Below are 24,001 nucleotides of genomic sequence, written 5' to 3'. Positions count from 1 at the left end.
CCCACCTGTCCACTACCACTGAACGTTACGTTTTGCATGTGTACATGCGTGTTGAAGGGAGAGATGAATGGCGGGCCGGCGCAGTTCAAAACTGACAGGAAAGCAGAAAGGGAAATCCAAAACACAGCCAGTCTTATGTAGATGATATATGACAAGTGGACTTCATAAATCTATTGGCTGAGCCCTGAAGGTCATGGGCAAAAATCAATTGCGTACACATATTTATACATATTCAAAGTGCGTGCTCATATTCTTCGCGAACGACGCCATTTTGTTTCAAGTTGTTGACCTGCCCGTTCAATCCTATATTCAATCGACAATACACGGTAACATGTGATGGAAAGTTGGAGAAGGAGACCGTTAAATATCTATTCAGAGAAAGATTTGTGAACACCTCATCACTTACTGGATTATGCCCCAAACTGCCATAAAAATATTCACAGAATCAGTCAGAATTCACAGTTAAAAATAATAAACCATGAGAGTTAATACCCTTGAACTGATGAAATGTAAAAATTTCCAGTCTTGACTTTTCTCAAAATGAAGTCCTTTTCACTTCATATGACGTTTAGGAGTACTTGTATCTTGCTCTACATGTTATTAGTTTAACAAAATACTCAATTTTCATATCAACTTTAAAACTATAAAACTAGAAATCAGAATGAACATAAAACAGAAATTGAATCGACCATGTCAACAGGGTGTAACTAAACTTGTACATCTATCTAGATCCTGAGAAAACGGCTAAATGTTGCAGTGTGATTGCCGCGATAGCCACGTCTCCTTTACCGTGGACTTAAAAAAGAATTTTTAATTGCCCTTAAAGATTTTTTGAATGCCCAAGATACACCAGAATAATATGATTTAAACAGGGTTCTCACTGCGAATACCACAATCGATTTATTGCCCTTTAAAAAAAAAAAGCATGTTTAAATATTATATTTTTGAATGTCAGTTAAGAAGCCTCGATAGTGTATTGGGTAAGACAGTTTCTTCTCACTCAATCACACAGAGTTCAAATCTGCCGTTAGGACTTTTTTTTCTTTTTCTTTTAACCCGAAGCTTTATAATAACAAATATAGAAAACATTTTAACGATTAGATTTTTTTTTTTTTTTTTTTTTTTTTTTTTAGTGTATCACAAGTGAGTCTTGAAGGCCTTGCTTCTCTTGTTTAATAAGCGTTTTGCAAAAGACCCATCTATTAGAAATATATGTAGGAAACTGTATCTTCTGGGTGCAAAACCAAGGATACACACTTCCTGTTGTGACTGAAAAGAATATTAAACATTGTTTATACTACCATTTTGAGATTGTTAAAAACCAAAGGCCTGCACATTAAACACTACACCACACTGCTGTTATAAAAATAAACAAATAAAGCATGCAGGAACGTGCTATCAGGCTGTGAGAGCTGACCCAAGGTATGTGTGAAAAAATGTACAGGCATATGTGACAATATTTTTTTTAATTAAAAAAGCATATACGCTCACTTGTACACACACACACACACATACACACACACACACGTGTAACAATCTGCAGTCTCACAGGCACCACTGAAGGGCACCAATACTGCAGTTTACGTCAGATGAAGGCACAAACGTCAGATTAAATGATGCATGCCACAAAGATACCCATTCGCGGTCCCAGCCAGGGTGCAGTCTGTTACATACACAAGCTGAAAGTTGAGTGTGGCTGAAAGACGCTGGTATCATGTACGGCACCAAAACAGCACTAGCACAATACCGTGCTCCCCCTCCTCCCAACCTCTCCGCCCCCCAACACACACACACACATTTGCAGAAAAATTTGAGAGCTCTGGGGTATGTTCTCATATAAGTAAATTGAGAAATGACTAGTCTAAAACTTTTTACAGATGGCTCTGTTCTGAAAGATGGAAAAGGAGGAGAGGCTTTTGTAACAGGGGAATTGAACCATGAAAAAATGTCAGTATCACATGAGTAAACACTTCATTTCCATCTATACTGCTGAATTACTGAGTTGCCATGACAAACTGTGATAAATCAACGAATAAATTAATTAATGAACAAATCCATCAAATAATTGAGTGAACGAATAAAGAAACAAATATTCATGTATAAATAAATATGTAGTCTTCATAACTATAAAGTGGAACATAAGGTGAGTCCGTATACTGACTGTAAATAGTAAACAACAACCATCTGTAAAAACAATTATTAACATTTTTTTTTTAATAGAATAAAGAAACGAATGAATGAATGTATGAATGAACACATAACTAAATGAACGAATAACAATTAAAGTCAATAAACAAATAAGAAAATCTCTGGATCTTCTGAATGACAATCGATAGGCAAATTAATTCTATTTTGCAGTGATTCAAAGAGATAAGTGTTGTGCTCTTAGATCTCGAAATCAAAAACTGAAGAACAAATAATGCCTCTCCATTCTGTTGACGAAGCACACTGAGACGGGTGAAGTCCTATTTTAACGTCCTAAATTCAGTGACCTATTTCACCGGAAATTTTTGTGCAGGCCGGGGTGAAACGATATTGCTTTTACTGAGTAGGTCTTGTTGTCCCATGTTCAGTGGTTTTCAACTCGATTTTGAACGGAGTGAATTTAGATTCGGATTCAGTCACTACATTTCACTATGTTTTAGTTTCTGTTTCTCGCGGAGGCGTCACTGCACTGTGGCCGGGTGTAGCGTTTTTGGATTTGATTCGCCCACCGGGACAAATCCATAATACGCTACACGCAGACACATTTGCTAGTCGGCCCGGGGTTTGACCGAGTGCATGCATAGTAGCCTATAATGTATCTGTGTACCTATCAGAGTGGATTTGTTCCACAGAATTTTGCCAGAGGACTACACTCTGGTTGCCACGGCATGGGTTCTTACTGGGAGAAAGGGCGAGAGCGGGATTCGAACCCAGACCCTCACGGACTCTGTACTGACAAATAAGCATCTTAACGATTCTGCCACCCCCCTCCTTATATACAGACAAAAAGGCACAGATTGCCCCACGGAACGAAACTGTGACGACATGCTAGTACTGGTGCCGTGACGGTGTCGTTTCGTGTTGGGATTCAGCATGTCAGTTTCCAGTTCGCGGGATTCGTACCGTGTCGGGCACAGTTTCGGTGCTGTGGAATTCCAGCTTTACAAGAGTTATTGGCTATGCCGCGAGCCATATTTAGTCTACAGTAAAGCCTTAAGAACTAATAGCGCCGGAGTGACTGAATAGCTCGGGATTTGATAACTTTACCATATTCGTACCTCAGTTTGGCTGCTCCAATGTAAGGAGTGTGAAGCGCCGCGTTACCACGGCAGGGTCTCAACTCGCCAGTGGTGCAGATTGGCGAACGTTTCAATGACGCGTCCAAATAGTCGCACAAAGTAATTACGTACTTCAGTCGTGATGCAATAATTTGATGTCAGTTCGAGAGCCTTAAATAACTTTTCTGTTTTTATTTAAAGTAACATATGTTAACTGAGGTCATGTTGTCATCTCTTACGATTTCTATTTAGTTCGTTGTATTTTTCATAACTATTTTCATCTAATTTTCCCACTTGCATTCTGTTGTCATGCAGTTAGTTGTTTATGTCTCAACGAAAGGAATCTGATGCATATGGGTGGAAAAAAAACACAACAAAATAAAGAACTGGGCATGCCCTTTCAGTTCGTATCAGTCATGGCTTAAGCTTATGACCTTTTGTTGGATTGGGTTTCCCGTTTGCCATCAGCTTGTATCACACGGATGCAGCTCTGCACCTACCCAGACTGAAAATGCAAGTGGCCCACCAATAGCGAAAACAAGAGTCGGTAACGATTATATCAAATTTTGTTCTAAAAAAAAAAAGTGGGCTACATGGATACGAGGCAATGTATATTATAGCGAAATATTCAATTACACAGCAAGTCAAATAAACATGCTGAATCTTTCATCAACTTGAAAAACAAACACCATTATTATTATTAAGACACTGAAAATCATTTGCGTCTTACCTTTAGTATCATTACTTTTACATTGGAAACTTTATTCATTTTTGAAGCCCAATGTCTAATACTGCATTCCTAAAGTGATTTGGCAGAACTCAGGCCTGGTTGTCGTCTGCGGACGGCCTAAGGGGCACAAACCCGCATTCGCCTCCCGTATACTGTCCCTTTTAAGTTTTGATCGTTTGATGCAGCAGCCAGTTAAAAAATGTGTCTCATTTTTCAACTTTCTCTGTTTCTCGACTTGCTTAATTCTTTTTAACTTCTCGAATGCTTCACATCACGTTGGGAATTCTCGCAGTTTGATATATTCAGACAGAAAAAATCAAATGATATTTTGTTTAGATATGAGTTAATTGTTGGTTGTTCAACTGTGTGTGTGTGTGTGTGTGTGTGTGTGTGTTTTAATCAAAATCATTGGGAGAGAGAGAGACAAGAAAAATGAGACAAAGAGCCATTCTTTGAGGAACACATTTTTCTGTTGCTGTATCTTCTGAATTTGTTATCTTTTTGCTAAAAAGTATATCATTACATTTATTGAAGTATTTGCTGAGTATTTGAGTGACCTAGACCAGATGCATAGTCTTCTGCAAGAGGATTTTATGTTTGTTATTTTGACACTTGTAGTATTTCATTGTTGTGCTTTCATTTTGTCATTTGTTGACACTTTTCTTTGCTTTCTTTTGGTGGTGGAGAGTGAAACTGTGTTCTTCATAGGCATGAAGAGCAACCTTTATTCAGAACATCTTGAAGCAGTGCATCAAAGTTATTCATTAGATGTTATTCACCAAAACATTAATTCACTATTCAATGGACTTGCTCCTTGTATCAAGATCTGTGTGTCTTTTTGATACACTCACATTTGATGATTTTATTCTTTTTCTCTTTGTGTTTGACAAGAACAAGAACATACCCAGCATGCACACCTCCGAAAACGTAGTATGGCTGCCTACATGGCGGGGTAAAAACGTTCATACACATAAAAGCCCACTCGTGTGCATACGAGTGAACGCAGAAGAAGAAGAACAGTGAAAGTACTGTAGTTTTTACTTCTGTGTGGATGCTAAATGTAACATATTTGATTTGTCTGTGATGCTATTAAATTGTGTATCTGGAATAATGCTGCTGAATTAAAAAACTTCTCATAATATTATGATGTATGTGAATGAAAAGTGTGAAAAGTAACCATGTGAAAAAGAGTGGTTTTACCGTTCTGCTGCCTTGTCTCTGATGACCATTGGCTTGTCTTTTCCTCACAAAGTGAATGTGAGTTTGCACACATTTGCATATGCATGCATGTGTGTTTGTGTGTCAGTATTTGCAATCCAATTGCATATATGTGTTTGAAAAAGTACTTGTGTGTACATGTATGTTTGTGTGTCTGTATGTATGTATCAGAGTGTTAGTGTGCGCATACACACAATATACGACTCTTCCATGACAATATGATTGGACAAGTTCTTTCCAATGGTGACTAAACAAACTCCTTCAACACTCAAATGGAGTGTCCTTGCCCTCATGATTTTCAGCTTGTTCTTCATGCAGGTCCTACTCCATGCTGTGAAAGATCTGGACTTAGGCTTATACATCAAATACTGCCTGGATGGATCTGTGTTTGACCATCGTCGTCTCACCACTCAAACCAAGACCTTGGAGAAACTCATCCTTAAAGCCCTCTTTGCAGATGACTGTGCCCTTATGGCACACAAGGAGAATCACCTGCAGGTCATTGTCCACCACTTTGCAGAAACATCCAATCTGTTCGGACTGACAATCAGTCTTGGAAAAATGGAGGTCCTGGTCCAAGCTGCCCCAAACACAGCCAGCCCAAGCCAGCCATTACCATTGATGGAGTCAACTGAAGTGTGTGGAGAGCTTCAAGTATCTGGGCAGCACTATCTCTGCAGATGGATCACTGGATAAAGAGATCACGTCCAGGATACAGGAAGCTAGCCAGGCCCTTGGAAGATTGAAAGTGAAGGTTCTCAGCAGAAAAAACATAAGACAGTCTACAAAGATAAAGATCTACAAAGCCGTAGTCCTTTCTTCACTACTGTATGGATGTGAAAAGTAGACCCTCTATCAACAGCACATCAAGCAGCTAGAACAGTTCCACATGAGATCGCTGCACATGGTCATGGGCATCCACTGGCAGGACAAAGTCACAAACCAAGAGGTGTTGAACAAAGCTGATTTCACAAGCATTAATCTTCGCTGGCTGTCGCTTTTGACTACACTTGGAAGCTCATGTGGGTCCTCTATGACCCATACCTTTAAAGAGACAAAAACCTGTATATTCCTCCAAAGCTTGTGTGGGTTGTGCATGACACATACTTTGTAAAGAGACAAAAACCTGTATATTCCTCCAAAGCTTATAACAAAATATAGAAAAGGAAAACATATCATAACAACTGATTACACACACATGCGCTTGCACACGCACACACACACTCACACAAACACACACACTCAGAAGAAACACATGCTCACACATTCACACACACGCACATACACACACACACACACACACAAACTGATCACACACACACAAATGCATAACACCACATGCACATACATACAAACCCTACTTATGCACACAGAGATAGAGAGAGAGACAGACAGCGAGACAGAGAAAGAGACAGACACAGAGAGAGCAAGAGAGAGAGAGAGAGAGATGACTCATAGCATCCTATACATGCACAACCAAAGATATTCAGTCACACAGGTACATGCTGTTAGAGAAAGAGATAGAAGGGGGTTATAGCTGAAGACAGGCGAAAGGGACGGGGCGAGGAGGGGCGGGCGGGTAGTGGGAGAGTAGTGGGGTAGTGAGGCTATTGAAAGTTAAACTTCTTTATTTTCCTTCACTAATAGCAAATTAAACCTTCTGAAATCACTATTAAAAAGGTATGGGTCGTGCATGACCCACACAAGCTTTCCAGGGGTGACCACGTTTTTTCATCTTTAAAAAGCATGGGTCATACACGACCCACACCAGCGTCCGTGTGTGCTTAAAACGCCACCTTTAATTACTCATTAACTAATTTATGATTTAAAAAAAAAATTTTTGGCAAAAGTTGGCTTTTTAGGTGTAGGAAGCATTTCTGAAATTTCGTAGAAAAATATTAAGAATTGGCTGAGATATTTGCGTTTTTGTACCCTTCTGGGTCGTGTACAACCCACGATAGCCAGCGAAGGTCAAGTCATTGTTGCTGAAGGTTCAGCTATGCTGAACTGGTCATGTCATCAGAATGGACGACAGCCGCATCCCCTGGCAACTAATGTATGGTGAGCTCAAGGAGGGCTCACGCAGACAGGGAAGGCCCAAACTGAGGTACAAAGACACCCTGAAGAGCAACCTCAGATGGTGTGACATCCAGCCATGCAAAATTTGAAGCCTCTGCTGTGGACAGATCATCATGGAGGTCTCTCACCTCCAAAGCAACAGCTGCCTTTGAAGTGGACAGACGACCGTCTCGTCACTGCAAAGAACAGATGACATAGGGCCTCATTCTCCTCAGTCCAAAATTCAGACCATCGCAGCAGTATCTGTGGGCGCCTGTGTGCTTCCAGCTTTGGGCTGTGGAGTCACATGCACTGTCATTGCTGAGTTCACAGACCTTGTCATCGTCGGCTCCCAATGTACTACCAAGAAAGAAGAAGAAGAAGATTTGTTATCCAAGTGCATATATGTTTTTGAAGAAGTACCAGTGTGTCCATGTATGTGTATGTTTGTGTGTCTGTATATATGTATCAGAGTGTTAGTGTGTGCATACACACAATATCACAAAAGTACACTCTCTTCTCCCAAGCAGATCAAACACAAACCACGCACACTTTCAGTTTTAAGAATTAATAAAACTTTTATTTTCTTTACAATATCAATATCTTTCACTACCAAAAAATCTGAAAGTTTCTTGACTCTGCAAAACACAAGAAAAAAAAATCACCAAATCTGTTGTCATAATTACCACCAGATATAATCACCTCCAACTATTCATCCTGCTCAAAATCAAAGAATGAAAGTGACAAAATAATGTTCAATGAAACATTTTGACTTGGTAGAAAATGAAACAAAATAACATGTCAATGTATGTGCAAACAAGCTATCATGTCATCTAATGTGTAAAAGGAACAAAACACAGACAGTATAAAGCAAGTCTAAAAGAACACTTTGTCATTTTAAATTCTATTAATGAAGTTAGAGCTTAAGAAGATCACCAAAATGGAGAACCCTGGTACACTTTTGTAGATAACATCATCAAAAAGAAAAATTTTCATACGATGGTAGGAAAGCTATCTGGAAATGTTCTAATCCTTCACACACACACACACATGGACATGCACACACACACTACACACATGTATACGATCATGCACATATGGATCATACAAAATTGTTCATGTTAACTTGATTTGAAGTCTTTGTTCTTGTGCACATTTCTCAAAAAGAGGAAAAAATCTGTTTAAACACAAATTTTTGGTCTACTAACTAGATACACCCTCTAAATGGGGTCAAATCGTATCAGCATACACAACATCACAAACACTAGAATTACATGCATACTAAAGGTCACAGACCTTTGGCAAGAGACAAACTACATATATCATCAATCAAAACATGAGCAGAAATGTGCTTTTTTTCCTTAAACTAAAATCATCCAGTTCTCCAAACACATAAAGATTACACAAACATTTAATAATCCATATATGACACATCATATGAATATCTAACTCACCACACAAGTAAAAAATATTACATTTAATTAAATTTGGGTTGTGGAGTCACATGCACTGTCATCGCCACAATATTTACATTTATATATATTTTACATTTAGCGACATCTCTCGTACGATCAAGATTGACCTACGGTCAAGAAATCTTCTTTTCTGCCCCAATGACGTTTCTAAAGAAGCTGCGTATAATTGACAGTAAAGCTGTGAAACTGACTTTAGGAGTACCTGTGCATACTAAGACCTCAGAAGCCTATAAGCTTGCGGGTATTCTACCTCTAGATGAAATCAGAAAATTAAGTTCTGCTAAAAACATTGTGAGATGTACAGCAGTGGATGATTTTGAGGAATTAAATATTAGATCTGATATTGATTTTCCAAAAAATGCACAAAATAATTCAAACCTACAAACCATTTTCCCTCCGTGGGCGCTGATGGACTTCTTAAAAGAAGTGAACCTTTTTAACCAGATTTGAAGGTTTTAAACTATGAAAGTTTTTTTTTTTAAACTTTGGAGTGGAAAGTTTGAAGTGGTTTCTCGTTTTAATTGGTTGTTTTTTTTAGCCTTGTAGTAGTAATTGACGCGGCGATAGCCTTGAGATGGCCTTAGTGGTCGGCGAGGCTCTAAGCACCATAATTTCATTTCATTTCAAACCATTTTCACATATGTGTCAGATATTTTAAATTCTTCAGACTGATTTTCATGATATGGCACCTCGTGTTCTGGTGCCACCTGACCCTCCCTGGGAGTTAACAAAAGCAAACGTCAACATATGTGCTTCTGACACAACAAAAGGAGAATCTCCACATATAATAGCAGCATCTGTCAGAATTGAATGAGAAGAAAAATTTGATTATCATTTAAAAGTTTACACCGATGGCTCAGTCCTTGATGATAGCAGTGCAGGATCTGCTTTTATCATTCCTGGCCTAAAAACAGAAAAATCATATTATTTAGGTAAGGGACATTTGATTTTTACAGCTGAATTGGTGGCCATCCTTATGGCTTTAAATCATCTTGTTGATACAGCAATGATAGCAAGTAGCATCCTATTTTGTGTTGATTCTCAATCTGTTTTAAAAAGTTTGCTCCTTTCTGAGAATAATCAAAGAGAAGATTTATTGTTTGAAATTAAGTATTTATTGCACTCCCTATTTGTGAAGGGTACAAATGTTGATTTTTGTTGGATACCATCCCATACTGGATTCCTTTATAACGACCAAGCAGACAGGGCAGCAAAAAGGGGAGCAAAGAATCATACAGATAGTATAAAAGTATACTGCCCATTGTCAAACAAGGAAATAAGCAATATACTAGAAAGAGACATTTATAGGTGCTTGAATTCAAGTCTAAAACCTCGTCAGTTGACTCTCTCAGACTTTGGTCCGATTCGCAGACCAATTCTGAGTTTAGCTCTCAGACTATTATCAGATTCATTATGGACCAAGTATTGTTCTAATGTCAAGTGCATAGTTTCAGTTTCAGTAGCTCAAGGAGGCGTCACTGCAAGTGTATAAATATGCTTTAGTAACCCGACAATTAAGCATGTAATTTTTTTACTGTAGCTTGATGAAGCTTTATGTACACGAAAGTGTGTCTTCACAAGTGACTGAGAACGTTGATGTTTTCGACTTTTTGCATTCATTATCAGTTGTTTTGCTGGTCAGTTTAACGACTTCTCTTTTACAAAGTCCTTTAAGTAATTTCCTGTAATTGTATTTAGATTTTTTTTTCAAATTTCACCCTCATTTCACCCTCATTTGCCCAGTTTCCCCCAACCCTCCATTCATCCACATCTCCCACCCCTTCTAAGCGATAATCTCAAATGTATTCATAAATACTTTAACAAAATGTCTTCAATCACCGATATGTGTGACGGGACATTAAGCAAAATTCCTCCCTCAAAAATATTAAACTTTCCATACTCACACAAACGTCTAATTATCTGCATATTACACCTCACAAAAATCACAATGCATATCTTATTTTTTGAAATCTCACACTAGCAGAGAGCTCTCTGAATATCAGTTTGATTGTTTTTTTTAAATCACACGAAGTTTAAGTGGAAAAAAAAGTACAGACAATGAATGAAGTCGGTAACAAAGGAATGCTTGAAAAGATTAGCAATAAAGAACACACCTGGTCATATTTGCATAGAAATTACACAAGGTCACACATGCATGCACACACTATTCTCACTCAGTTTGGGGTCCAAGAGCACTGGTATTATCAGTGAAGGGCTCCTTACCAGTTGTTATAGTTTCTTGGATGTTTGATTTTTATCAGTGATAACTGAACACAATGAAATGGTGCAGTGTGTATGTACACTATGTGTGTGTGTGTCTGTGCACATGTGTGAGCGCCTGTGTATGTGACTGTGTGTGTGTGTGTTAGAATGCGTGTGTGCATGTATGTACATGTCTGTGTGCCTGTGTATACAAGTGTACTTGTGTATGTGTATGTGTACAATAAATGTGGCACAATACTGGAAGGGAAAGGGGCACTGTATGAGGCCACCATGAATGCAGGGTATCAAGAGCCATGGACTTTGAGACACTGTTTCTGTATGTCATGATCACCCATATCATCTGTATCACAGGGTTGTACTGAGCTTTTTGAATAAAAGTTCCCACATCAACCTGGCGTAAGAGAAAGACATTTGACATTTGAGCATCGTTTTTGAACAGAGAATGCATAAAAACGTTTCCAATCTCCTAGTGCGATACTAACATGAAATAAAATGAGGTAAGGACACATTTGCATATCCTCATAGCATTGCTAAGTGTCAATTTTTGAACAGAGAATGCATAAAAACGTTTCCAATCTCCTAGTGCGATACTAACATGAAATAAAATGAGGTAAGGACACATTTGCATATCCTCATAGCATTGCTAAGTGTCAACAGCAAGACAGAGATTCAACAATGCAGCAAAAAATAAATGAATTCAAGTTCATGGTGCGCACAACACTTTCAATGTACAGTGAAAACTGATCATCATGATCATGATCATAAATCTTATTGTTGATGATGTTTTGTTGTTCTGATCATCAATATCACAGCTGATATTCACATGTTGGATGTTAAAACTTTTCAGGTGCAGTTTAGTAAATGGCGAGGGTTTTTTTATTCTACAAATAGGGGGATTTTTTCTATCTCAAACCAAAAACCAATGATTCCATGCTAAACAATTGATATCAAAACCTATCTACATGCTCACTGTGTGACAATGGGAAAAAAGAATACATATGTATCACCGTTAACTCAGGAATGTCTTTAAAATATGCAGACAAATAAAAGCAAATGACATGGCATATTAAAAGTGTGAGAACAATAATATAAACATATTCATTTGAACTGTTTAGATGGGGAAAAAATCATTAAATTTGTTTCAAACATGTAAATTACACAACTATTTATGAGAGACTGAAACAAAATCTTCCTGATATCTTCTGCATTGAATTGCATATCCTACAGAAACAAAAATATGACAAATAAAAGTATTAATACTAAATACACAAGCAATTTAAAATCTGTATTGTGGATAGCTAAGAATACGTGACCTACACTTTCACAAAACAATCTTTTTCATTTGTTAAAATTTATTGTCCTGTTAAAAAAGATTTTAAATTGTAAAGAAAAAAGTGTGTACTTTATAAGATAAAAGCATTAATATATTTCTTGCTGACTACTTGTATTCACATTTACCACAACTTGCAGTGTATCGTAACAGCAAAATCAAAGTTTTATTCATACTTAATGACAAAGCAAACTGTCTTGGGCTGTCTCAATGACAAGACAAAGCTTACGTCATTCTAAAATGTATAAAAAAATAACAATTATATATTTATACAGAAAAAAAAATTACTTACCTATCCACTGCAAAACTAGTGTCACATGTGTCTGAGTGCATTTGAAAGCAATAGTCCTCAAGCAAATGTATATTGTTTGAAACTGTCAAAATTTATTGGTCTATTGGAGACATAAAGATATCAAAATCATATGCTAATTTCTCAATTGTTCAGATTCTCTTTCTTAAACAAGCACAATTCCAAGTACCTATTCGAAAGAACTGCTTTGACAGTTGGTCTGTTTTTGTCATTCTGCTACCTAGCCATTATCTATTTTGCTACATATGTTTTGAGGTTTGCCACGCCTGTCTCACAGTTTTTAAAAGGCATGAAGGAACAGGACTAGCAATCATACTAAACAATAAACTGGAAAACGAAGTTTCTAGCATAAATCATAATAAATGGTGCAGCAACTCATGTGAACTAGTTGGCGTATGTCTTGAAAAACCTGGCGGAAGTCACAAAAGCATTGTACTCCCACTCATCAATGCCTATATACACACAGGAACCTATACAAAAACTGACTGGCCTTTTTTTTAAAGGAAATAAGAAATGAATTTTGAGAATCTATGATCATCTGTAGAGACCTTCTTGTGAGATCAAAGTTATGGGACCAGCAGAACTCTAACCCACAAGGACTCACCCTTGAAGAAATGATAGGATATATTTTTCTTATCCCATAGGCCTTCTTGAGAAACTGAAACTGTACCAAACCCTGATGATCAACTAACATTTGCATGCCAGGGAACTTGCTGAAAACCACACCCACTGCACTGTACATCACTTCACACTGCATTGCACAGTCTTGTCACAAGCCACTTTCCTCACACACACACACACACACACACGTTGTCCATGGCACACTCATGGTGAAAAACATGGGCACAGTTTGGCACACACAGAGGAAGCTGGAGGGACTGCGAAGTACTGGGCCCTTGTGAAGGTCAGGAAGATCTGCTCCAGCGTGGTCTGGTGGACAGAGTAATCCTCCACCCCCAGTGTGTCTTTGGCCGACTCCATGGTTTCAAACACTTCAGACAGGGGAACACTGGCATCTGGCACCTAAATAAAATTAAAAAAAAGAAGCTAGAATCATATGTTTATTTGTTTGAGAGATGGGGACTTTCCCTCACCCATTCTTCACACCCATTGTATGAGTGTGCTGAAATGAATGAATGCTTGTGTGTCTAAATCACCTTGTAGTGAACTGACAATAAATCAATGAGAATAAGAAAGAAGACGACATCTGATTCCTCCCCATCATGTGTTGATTCTAGGATTAGTTTGTCAATAACTTTTGAACAGCAAATTTCTTGTCTTTCTTTGATGTTGTTGTTGCTGAGTGTTGAAAACTATGTTCTGATTCTAATAGCGTATTGATTTCAGGATCAAGTTGTTAAATCTTTCAAAAGGCAAGTGTCACCTTCTTTTAAGAAAAAAAAAAAACAAAAAAAAAAAACAAAAACAAAAAAAAACCCAACCCCAAAACAACAAAAATAGACAAAACGTGTATATTGCAAATATAACCGCAAGTGTACATTCCTCAGTTTGTCTCCATCAACATAGACATGAATTAGCACATACACTTGCACATGCATATACACACACATCATTCACAACACATGTATGCACAACCACAAACACATACATGCAGATATACAAACAACCATACCAAAATCCACCCTACCTATTTACTCCCTGCTCCTCCCCAATGACACTTGCCTGAAAATGCACGTAACCCTGATGATCGTCAAACTTCTGTGTGCCAGGGAACTTGCTGAAGATGGCAGATACCAGTGGCTCTTTGGACACCAACTGACCATTGTCATCTGTGGCCATCTTGACCACCAGAGTGTAACCCTGGCCAAACTTGGACTTGAGGTGCTGGGGGCTGCCCAGACACTTGAACTCTCCATTCACCATGATGGCAATGCGGGTACACAGTGCATCACACTCCTCCATGCTGAAGACAATATTCATGTCATCATTGTTGGTGTGATGATGAGGTGATGACGATGATGATAATGAAAAAGAAAGTAAGCATAATTGATGAGTATGATGATGATCATTGTTGTTGTGATGATGATGAGGAGGAGGAGGAGGAGGAGGAGGATGGTGATGAAAAACTGTGCATACTGATAAACACAATGATCATTGTTGGGGTGATAATGATGATGGTGATGGTGCTAATAATGAAGAAAAAAAATGAGTATACAAATTAACATGATGATGATAATTTTTGGTATGATGATGAAGATGATGATGATGATGAGAATAATGATAATGATGCCTGACAACTCACTCTGCATGTGTGAGTAATAAGAGAAAGGGGGGTGGGGTGGGGGTGAGGAAGCAGAGAGACAGAGTGGTCATGAGTAGTTTTTTCTGCCTTTTCTTGTTCACTCTTTATCATGAAAGGGAGTCATGTGTATCAGTTTTTAAACCCACTATACCGGCAACCACTAAATTGAAAATCTTCATAAACACAACATAGGTTTTTGTTGACAAAGGATTTGCAGAAGAAACAGATGGCAGGAGACATATCTCACTGATACATAAATACATACATAAATTAATACAGAGAACTCAGAATACATCTTACACATATAGCTTAAAAATCACGCACACAAACACACACACACACACACACACACATATACATACATGCACACACATACGCACAATACACACAAACGTAAACACCACACACACACATACACACAGTGTCCCACACACCTGTGGGAGGTGAGAACCAGGGTTCGTCCACTGGCCCGAACCTCAGAAAGCACGTTCCACAACTGGCGCCGGGCTGCAGGGTCCATTCCGGATGATGGCTCGTCCAGCAAGATGACCGCTGGGCCCCCCACCAAGGCAATGGCCGTGCTCAGCTTGCGCTTGTTGCCTCCACTGTCAGCAACAAGGTGAAGGTTAAGCATGAAACAGAGAGAGGAGGGAAAGGGACATTTGTTTCTCTAAAATCACATTTAGTTTAACATACTTACAGTGACCTACCAGTGCAGACTCCTGCAGGGGGTCCAGTTCCTGTCCTCTGCAAACCACTGGTTCATCCAAACCGACAAATCAAAAGTAGCTGCCTCCCTTTGTACATGACCTTCCTTCTGTTCACATACCTCTTTGATGGTGATGTAACATAATGGACCTGTAGCATCTGATAATGAGAAGTGGAAAAGTATGGAAGGTCTGTGGTTAGTATGTCAGACTAATCACAATTCTAAGTGACCCCCGCAATGTTGCCCTGCAAGAAAAAGGGCATACAGTGTGAACAGGAAAGTAGGCAACAGATGGGAAGGTGAGCGCTCAAGAAAGAAGAACGGAAAAGAAAAAAAACTAATTAAAAAAAAAAAAGTCCTGCCACTAAAATATTTTAGTAGTCGTGACATGCTCCTTCACCCATTCCCTTTCATGTGCACACATGTCAATGCATATACATATATGTGCATGAGTACAAACATGTACACACACACTCATTAACGCTCACTCTCACACACACACACACACACACACACACTTTAGCATAATCATACACCAATAATTTCAGAAGGAACAAATGCAACATTCTGTTGGGTGCCTTCACACCTAGGAATCTCACCAAATGAATGATCTGATATAACTGCTAAAAAAAAACCCAGTAGTTCGGTTACGCTTCTAGAAAGAGCATAAGAAGTGTATATCAACTTGATGTTTTTCAGTTTTACACTGACTACAGTGTGTCAACATTAAGGAAGATCATCTCACTTGTTCACATGTTGAAATCAAATGCATTTAAAACTTACAATAGCAAAAACATCACATGCTACTGCAGAGGACAACTATCAAATATACTCTTTGAATGTGAGCCTTTAAAGCCCTTTGTACCCAGCTTTCTGGATAAACCATTTAACAATTAGTCCATCAGCCAGTAGGTTAATCGGTACCACTCATAGTGGCAAGTGTTATCATGTATTTTTGGAATCGTCTATGTCCCTATATGTCAGAAAATCATGATAATGTTGTGAACGTGGCAGCTTTCTGCCTGTTATCACGTAATTTCTAACCCTACCCTACCGCGTCGAGAACGCGCACCGTGATCAAGCTCTGTTCTCCCAGAGCCTAAACCACTGAAGAGAGAAAAACCATTATTGAACAAAAAAGAGCTTGATCACGGTGCACGTTCTCGATGCGGTAGGGTGGGGTTAGAAATCACGTGATAACAGGCAGAAAGCTGCCACGTTCACAACATTATCATGATTTTCTGACGTCTAGGGGCATAGACGATTCCAAAAATATATAATAATATTTGCTACTATGAGTGGTACCGACCCCCTTAATTTGAGGGGCTGGCTGAAGGACTAAATGTTGCTGTAAATTTTGTACTGTTGTTAAAAAATGCTGAAAGTTTGCTTCACAGCCCAGATGGACACTTGATATCATTCACAGTTTACACTGTATTAGGTTCTTGCTCCTTTGTACATGAATCTTTTTTTCTTCTTTTTTTTTTTTTCTTTTTTTCTAAAATCACGCTCTGTCGATAGTCATAAAACTGAAGAATACACACTCTGCAAAAAAAAAGAAAGAAAAAAAAAGGCAGATATGTGTGATTTACATACAATTCCAAAGAATATGAATAACCTTGCACAGCTTCCCACCATGTTCTGAGGGGTGGGAGAGAGGGAGGGGAGTAAATCACACACTCAAACCAGAAAACACAAACAGTAAAAAGCAAAGAAAAATAATGTGAACATATAAAACAAACAAACCAACCACAAAAATGACACCTACTGATTGTAGAGTCACTAAGAGAGGTAAGCAATCTACTGGACACACACACACACACACACACACACACACACACACACAGAGTAGAGAAAACCGACCTATAGTGCATGGTCATTTTGTCGGCATGGGGCTCCAGCATAAGCAGGCTGATGAGGTTGTCGACGATGCGTTTGATGTTAGAGAAGGGAACGCCCCTCATGCGTGCGTACATGACCAGCGTCTCCCTGCCTGTCATCTGGTCGATCAAAGCGTCAAACTGCGGGCAGTACCCCATGTTGGCTTGTACCTGCAACACTCTGCACCTGTCGAGTCTGCTTCCATGGCTGGTCTTCAGGTAATAATGCTAGTAATGGCTGTCATTTGGTCTCAAGGAAGACATGACAACCATTATTACCGATAGTAATAAACTAAAATAAACTAATATCTATATATATATATACATATATGTATATACAGATATATAACTGATTAATATACAAATCTGTCCATTGATAAAATAAATACTAAAGGCAACATAGGTAATTCTAAAAACTGCCTTTCCTTTTGGTACGTGACACCACTCAATCCACTCAAATATACATGTGTTTGCGTGCACCTGACTGAGGCCTGAGTGAATGACACAGGAAATAAATGATGAGTGCCTGAAGGCAGCTGTTGGTTGGCTCTACCCAGCTAGGCAGCCTGTTGTGAAAAATGATTTGTCATTGTAAAACGTTTTGATTTTGGCCTGTGACAAAAGACGGCTGCTGTGTAAGTATCAATAACATCAACAACAACAACAACAAAAAGCAGTGACAAAAACAGTCCACAGCACTGCAGACCTCTTTAATGTCGGACTTGACGCTGTGCTGCCAGACAGAGGCGTCACCGTCAGTCACCATGACATCACCGGTCAGCATCTTGAAGGTGGTGGTTTTGCCGGCACCGTTCTGCCCCAGCAGACCAAAGCATTCCTGCTCCGGAATGCCAACCGAGATGTGGTTAACGGCCACGAACATGCCGTACTGTTTGTACAGCCGGTTCAACACCAGGGTGTCCCCATCCGCTCCACCACTGTCCACCCTCTGTTTCTCCACTGCCACGTCTCTGTCCTCTGATGTTGCGCCATCCTCATCTGCCCCTGGGTTCAATAAGAATAGGTGACTGGTTCCACTTTTTTGTTTTTGTTTTTATTCCAATTGAATGTAGTAAGTGGTAAGCAATCACATTCACTGGGTTTATTTTGGAATTCTTTTTGAACTATAATACAGATATGAATACATATAGAGGATCCACTCTGTTTATGCATACCCAGATTCAAACACTCGACTGTTGGCCACCGTTCTTTACCTGTCTCTGGACCTTGCGATTGGAATGAACTTCCTCTTTCGCTTTTTACTTTGTTTTTTTTTGTGTGTGTGTTTTTGCTGCCTCATCAATCATGCCATTTAAGCGTCATTGTGTGTGTGTGTTCTGAGTGTGCATGAATGTGAGTGTGCATGAATATGTGTGTGTGTGTGTGAGAGAGAGAGACAGAGACAGAGAGACAGAGAGAGAGAGTGTGTGTGTGCATGAATATATGTGTGCATGTGTGTGTGTGTGTGTTTGTGTGTGTGCATGTATGTGTGTGTGTGTGTGTATGTGCACATGCGTGCCTGTGTGTGTGCGTGTGCATGTCTATGTCTGTGTGTGGCACTGACGATTTGCCCAATTTTTCAATTCTGCAACATTTTTGCTCAGACAAACTTGATAATATACTCACAAAGAACTATAAAAAAAAAAAGAAAAAAGACACAGACACACATACACACGCAAAAAACAACAACACACTGCCTTTCTCATACCCAGCTGCACTAAGTAAAACCCATTGCACACCCTTGTCTCACCTGAAAACTGGGGGCTGACGATGTCACCTGAAAAGTGGAGGTTAACGATGTCTCACCTGACTCACCTGAAAACTGGAGGTTAAAGATGTCTCACCTGAAAACTGGAGGTTAACGATGAAAACTGGCAGTTAACGATGTCTCACCTGAAAGCTGGAGGTTAACGATGTCTCACCTGAAAACTGGAGGTTAACGATGAAAACTGGGTGTTGATGATGTCTCACCTGAAAACTGGGTGTTGATGATGTCTCACCTGAAAACTGGAGGTTAACGATGTCTCACCTGAAAACTGGGGGTTAAAGATGTCTCACCTGAAAACTGGAGGTTAACGATGAAAAATGGGGGTTAACGATGTCTCACCTGAAAACTGGAGGTTAACGATGAAAACTGGGTGTTAATGATGTCTCACCTGAAAACTGGGTGTTGATGATGTCCCACCTGAAAACTGTGGGTTAACGATGTCTCACCTGAAAACTGGAGGTTAACAATGAAAACTGGCGGTTAACGATATCTCACATGAAAACTAGGGGTTAATGATGTCTCACCTGAAAACTGGAGGTCACCGATAAAACTGGGGGTTGATGATGTCTCACCTGAAAACTGGAGGTTAACAATATTTCACCTGAAAACAAGGGGTTGACAATGTCTCACCTGAAAACTGGAGGTTAATGATGTCTCACCTGTCTCACCTGAAAACTGGGGGTTGACGGTGTCTCACCTGAAAACTGGAGGTTAACTCACTCCGGACGATGGAACACTATAGCGTTCCTAATGTAAGGTAGCATTCCAGTAGACAGAACGCTATAGCGGTTTCGACAATTAAATTTTTTTTCCATGTTTTCCTCATGGCATAGCATAACAATTGCAGCTACACTGGGCACTGCGAGCGTGTCAAGGGTCGAATGGAAAGTTTCTTCAAGAGATTTCATAACAACATACTCCAAAACGAGCCAGTGAGTTCAGGACCCCACATGACAAGCTAAACTGCATACGTATTGAAAATGGCATCGCAGGCAATACAAGTGAAAATTTTTGGAGCAAACTTGATCACAACTGCAGCTTTTACTGCTGCTGAAGTGATTGAAACGCTTCAAAATGAAGGTTTTGACATCGACAAGGATGAAGACCTTGAATAAAGTATCTGCAGTGAACAAAGCAACCAGCAAAAAGGTCTCTTAGTGACTCAGCTTCTGAGAGCAGTGAAGAGGGAGGGGGGTGGACATTCACATGACGTGAGGAGAAGGTTCAGTGGGTCAAGTACAGTGAGTTTCATTCAGTTACTTTATGTTTTGTATTTTTTTGTGACATTTTTTCCTGACCCTAACAAATAGGTCGTCTGTAGGGAAAAGCAAGGGAGAGAACTAATCGTCCGGAGTTAGTTAACAATGTTTCACCTGTCTCAACCGAAAACTGGGGGTTGATGGTATCTCACCAGACAACTGGGGGTTCATGATGTCTCACCAGAAAACGAGGTTAACGATGTATCACCTGTCTCACCTGAAAACTGGGGGTTGACGATGGATCACCTGTCTCACCTGAAAACTGGGGGTTGATGATGTCTCACCTGAAAACTGGGGGTTGATGATGGATCACCTGTCTCACCTGAAAACTGGGGGTTGATGATGTCTCACCTGAAAACTGGAGGTTAACGATGTCTCACCTGTCTCACCTGAAAACTGGGGGTTGACGATGTCTCACCTGAAAACTGGGGGTTAATGATGTCTCAATTGGAGGTTAATGATGTCTCAACTGAAAACTGAGGGCTGACGATGTCTCACCTGAAAACTGGAGGTTAACGATGTCTCACCTGAAAACAAGGGGTTGACGATGTCTCACCTGAAAACTGTAGGTTAACAATGTCTCACCTGAAAACTGGGGGTTGATGATGCCTCACCTGTCTCACTTGAAAACTGGGGGTTGACGATGTCTCACCTGAAAACTGGAGGTTGACGATGTCTCACCCTCACCTGAAAACTGGAGGTTGACGATGTCTCACCCTCACCTGAAAACTGGAGGCTGACGATGTCTCACCCTCACCTGAAAACTGGAGGCTGACGATGTCTCACCTGAAAACTGGGGAGGTGACAACATCTCACCTGAAAACTGGAGGGTGACAACGTCTCACCTGAAAACTGGGTGTTGATGATGTCTCACCTGAAAACTGGGGGGGGGGGGGGTGACAACGTCTCACCTGAAAACTGGAGGTTGACGATGTCTCACCTGAAAACTGGGTGTTGATTATGTCTCACCTGAAAACTGGGGGTAAATGATGTCTTACCTGAAAACTGGGGGTTAATGTTGTCTCACCTGAAAACTGGAAGTTAACGATGTCTCACCTATCTCACCTGAAAACTGGAGGTTGACGATGTCTCACCTGAAAACTGGGTGTTGATTATGTCTCACCTGAAAACTGGGGGTAAATGATGTCTTACCTGAAAACTGGGGGTTAATGTTGTCTCACCTGAAAACTGGAAGTTAACGATGTCTCACCTATCTCACCTGAAAACTGGGTGTTGACGATGTCTCACCTGAAAACTGGGGGTAAATGATGTCTCACCTGTAAACAGGGGGTTAATGTCTCACCTGAAAACTGGAAGTTAACGATGTCTCACCTGTCTCACCTGAAAACTGGGGGTTGATGATGATGTCTCACCTGAAAACTGGGGGCTGATGATGTCTCACCTGAAAACTGGGGGTTGACAACACCCTGAGGGCCATGGCCCATATTGCCGCGGCACAGGTAGACCAGCTTCTGGGGCAGCTGATAGTCGATGGCCAGTGTCAGCAGGAAGAAGACTGCACACTGCAGGGCCAGGAAGACCATGTTGCGCCCAATGCCTGGGTACTCCCACGACAGGAAGTTGTCCTCAAAGGGCAGGCAGAAGTCCCCGCACATGTCTACCCAAAGATTAGAAAATAATGACGAATAAAACATCTTTTCTTAAAGAGTGTCAGAACTTTCAGGAAATAGGAAGCATGACAGGACATCCACAGTAAGACAAACAGTGTGACAACGTCTACACTGAGACAGTGTGACAATGTCTACAGTAAGACAGACAGTGTGACAATGTCTACAATAAGACAGACAGTGTGACAATGTCTACAATAAGACAGTGTGACAATGTCTACAGTAAGACAGTGTGACAATGTCTACATTAAGATAGTGTGACAACATCTACAGTAAAACAGACCATGTGACAATGTCTACAGTAAGACAAACAGTGTGACAATGTGTACAGTAAGACAAACAGTGTGACAACATATACAGTAAAACAGACCATGTGACAATGTCTACAGTAAGACAGACAGTGTGACAACGTCTACAGTAAGACAAACAGTGTAACAATGTCTACAGTAAGACAAACAGTGTGACAACATATACAGTAAGACAACAAGTGTGACAACATCTACTGTAAGACAAAATCTACAGTAAGACAGTGTAACAACGTCTACAGTTAAGTGTGACAATGTCTACAGTAAGATGTCTATAAGGCAGTGTGACAATGTTTTCAGTAAGACAAACAGTGTGACAACATCTACAGTAAGACCGGGTGACATCTGTCTACATTTGGAAAGTGTGGCAATGTCTACAGTTGGCAAGTGTGACAATGTCAACAGTAAGACATTCTGACAATGTCTACAGTAAGAAAGTGCGTCAAAGTCTCAAACAAGAAAAACAGTTTTATACAGTTTTATACACTGAGATAAACAGCGTGACAACATTCTCCTTCGGTAGGTGTGAGCCTTCACTCAATAACGCCCACGCCTTTTCAACAAAGCCAAACACAACCCTATTCAGTCTGCACAGGTAAGTATGAGAGAAAAGACGGTATAGCATATCCACACCCAAACCCCAGCACTCACCTTTGCAGCACGGGTTGGTTTTGTTGTTAAGCCTGAATATGGGGCAGTACTCATCGGGGGTGAAGCCATCTTGGATGCAGAACTGCTTGTCCATCTGGTTGACGTAGAGGTTGCAGAACCCCATGCCCAGGGAGTAGTGGGGGAACAGCACCATGAACACCCAGTCCAGAACCTTTGCCACATCATCCGTGCCCATGGAAGGGATCCTCAGGATGAACACCGTCATCATGGTGAACAGACCTGTACAGACAGACAGGTCATCATGGTGAACAGACCTGTAGTAAGACAAACAGGTCATCATGGTGAACAGGCCTGTAGAGACAAACAGGTCATCATGGTGAACAGGCCTGTACAGACAGACAGGTCATCATGGTGAACAGACCTGTAGTAAGACAAACAGGTCATCATGGTGAACAGGCCTGTAGAGACAAACAGGTCATCATGGTGAACAGGCCTGTACAGACAGACAGGTCATCATGGTGAACAGACCTGTACAGACAAACAGGTCATCATGGTGAACAGGCCTGTAGTACGACAAACAGGTCATCATGGTAAATAGACCTGTAGTAAGACAAACAGGTCATCATGGTGAACAGACCTGTACAGACAGACAGGCCATCATGGTGAACAGACCTGTAGTAAGACAAACAGGTCATCATGGTGAACAGGCCTGTAGTACGACAAACAGGCCATCATGGTGAACAGACCTGTAGTAAGACAAACAGGTCATCATGGTGAACAGGCCTGTAGAGACAAACAGGTCATCATGGTGAACAGACCTGTAGTAAGACAAACAGGTCATCATGGTGAACAGACCTGTACAGACAAACAGGTCATCATGGTGAACAGACCTGTACAGGCAGACAGGTCATCATGGTGAACAGACCTGTAGTAAGACAGACAGGTCATCATGGTGAACAGACCTGTAGTA

At 40.2% G+C, this 24,001-nt stretch overlaps 1 protein-coding gene across 2 annotated transcripts in view; it reads right to left on the bottom strand.

Annotated features, from left to right (window-relative positions):
- Positions 1 to 10,119: 10,119 nt before the first annotated feature.
- The window catches only part of LOC143299393 (phospholipid-transporting ATPase ABCA3-like), a 64,609-nt gene continuing 50,727 nt past the window's right edge, over positions 10,120 to 24,001 (bottom strand). For both annotated transcript variants that reach the window (XM_076612568.1, XM_076612567.1), the window contains exons 22-28: positions 23,071 to 23,310; positions 21,889 to 22,104; positions 18,166 to 18,464; positions 17,443 to 17,630; positions 15,305 to 15,475; positions 14,291 to 14,531; positions 10,120 to 13,630 (exon numbers count right to left, since the gene is read on the bottom strand). In XM_076612568.1, the coding sequence (XP_076468683.1) occupies positions 13,433 to 13,630; positions 14,291 to 14,531; positions 15,305 to 15,475; positions 17,443 to 17,630; positions 18,166 to 18,464; positions 21,889 to 22,104; positions 23,071 to 23,310 (1,553 nt within the window). In that variant the 3' untranslated portion in view covers positions 10,120 to 13,432. The remainder of the gene's footprint in view (positions 13,631 to 14,290; positions 14,532 to 15,304; positions 15,476 to 17,442; positions 17,631 to 18,165; positions 18,465 to 21,888; positions 22,105 to 23,070; positions 23,311 to 24,001) is intronic.

This window comes from Babylonia areolata, chromosome 25, assembly GCF_041734735.1.
Source record: "Babylonia areolata isolate BAREFJ2019XMU chromosome 25, ASM4173473v1, whole genome shotgun sequence".
Lineage (NCBI taxonomy): Eukaryota > Metazoa > Mollusca > Gastropoda > Neogastropoda > Buccinidae > Babylonia > Babylonia areolata.
The sequence above is the reverse complement of the archived record's forward strand: the minus strand, read 5'-3'. Positions and strand labels throughout refer to the sequence as shown.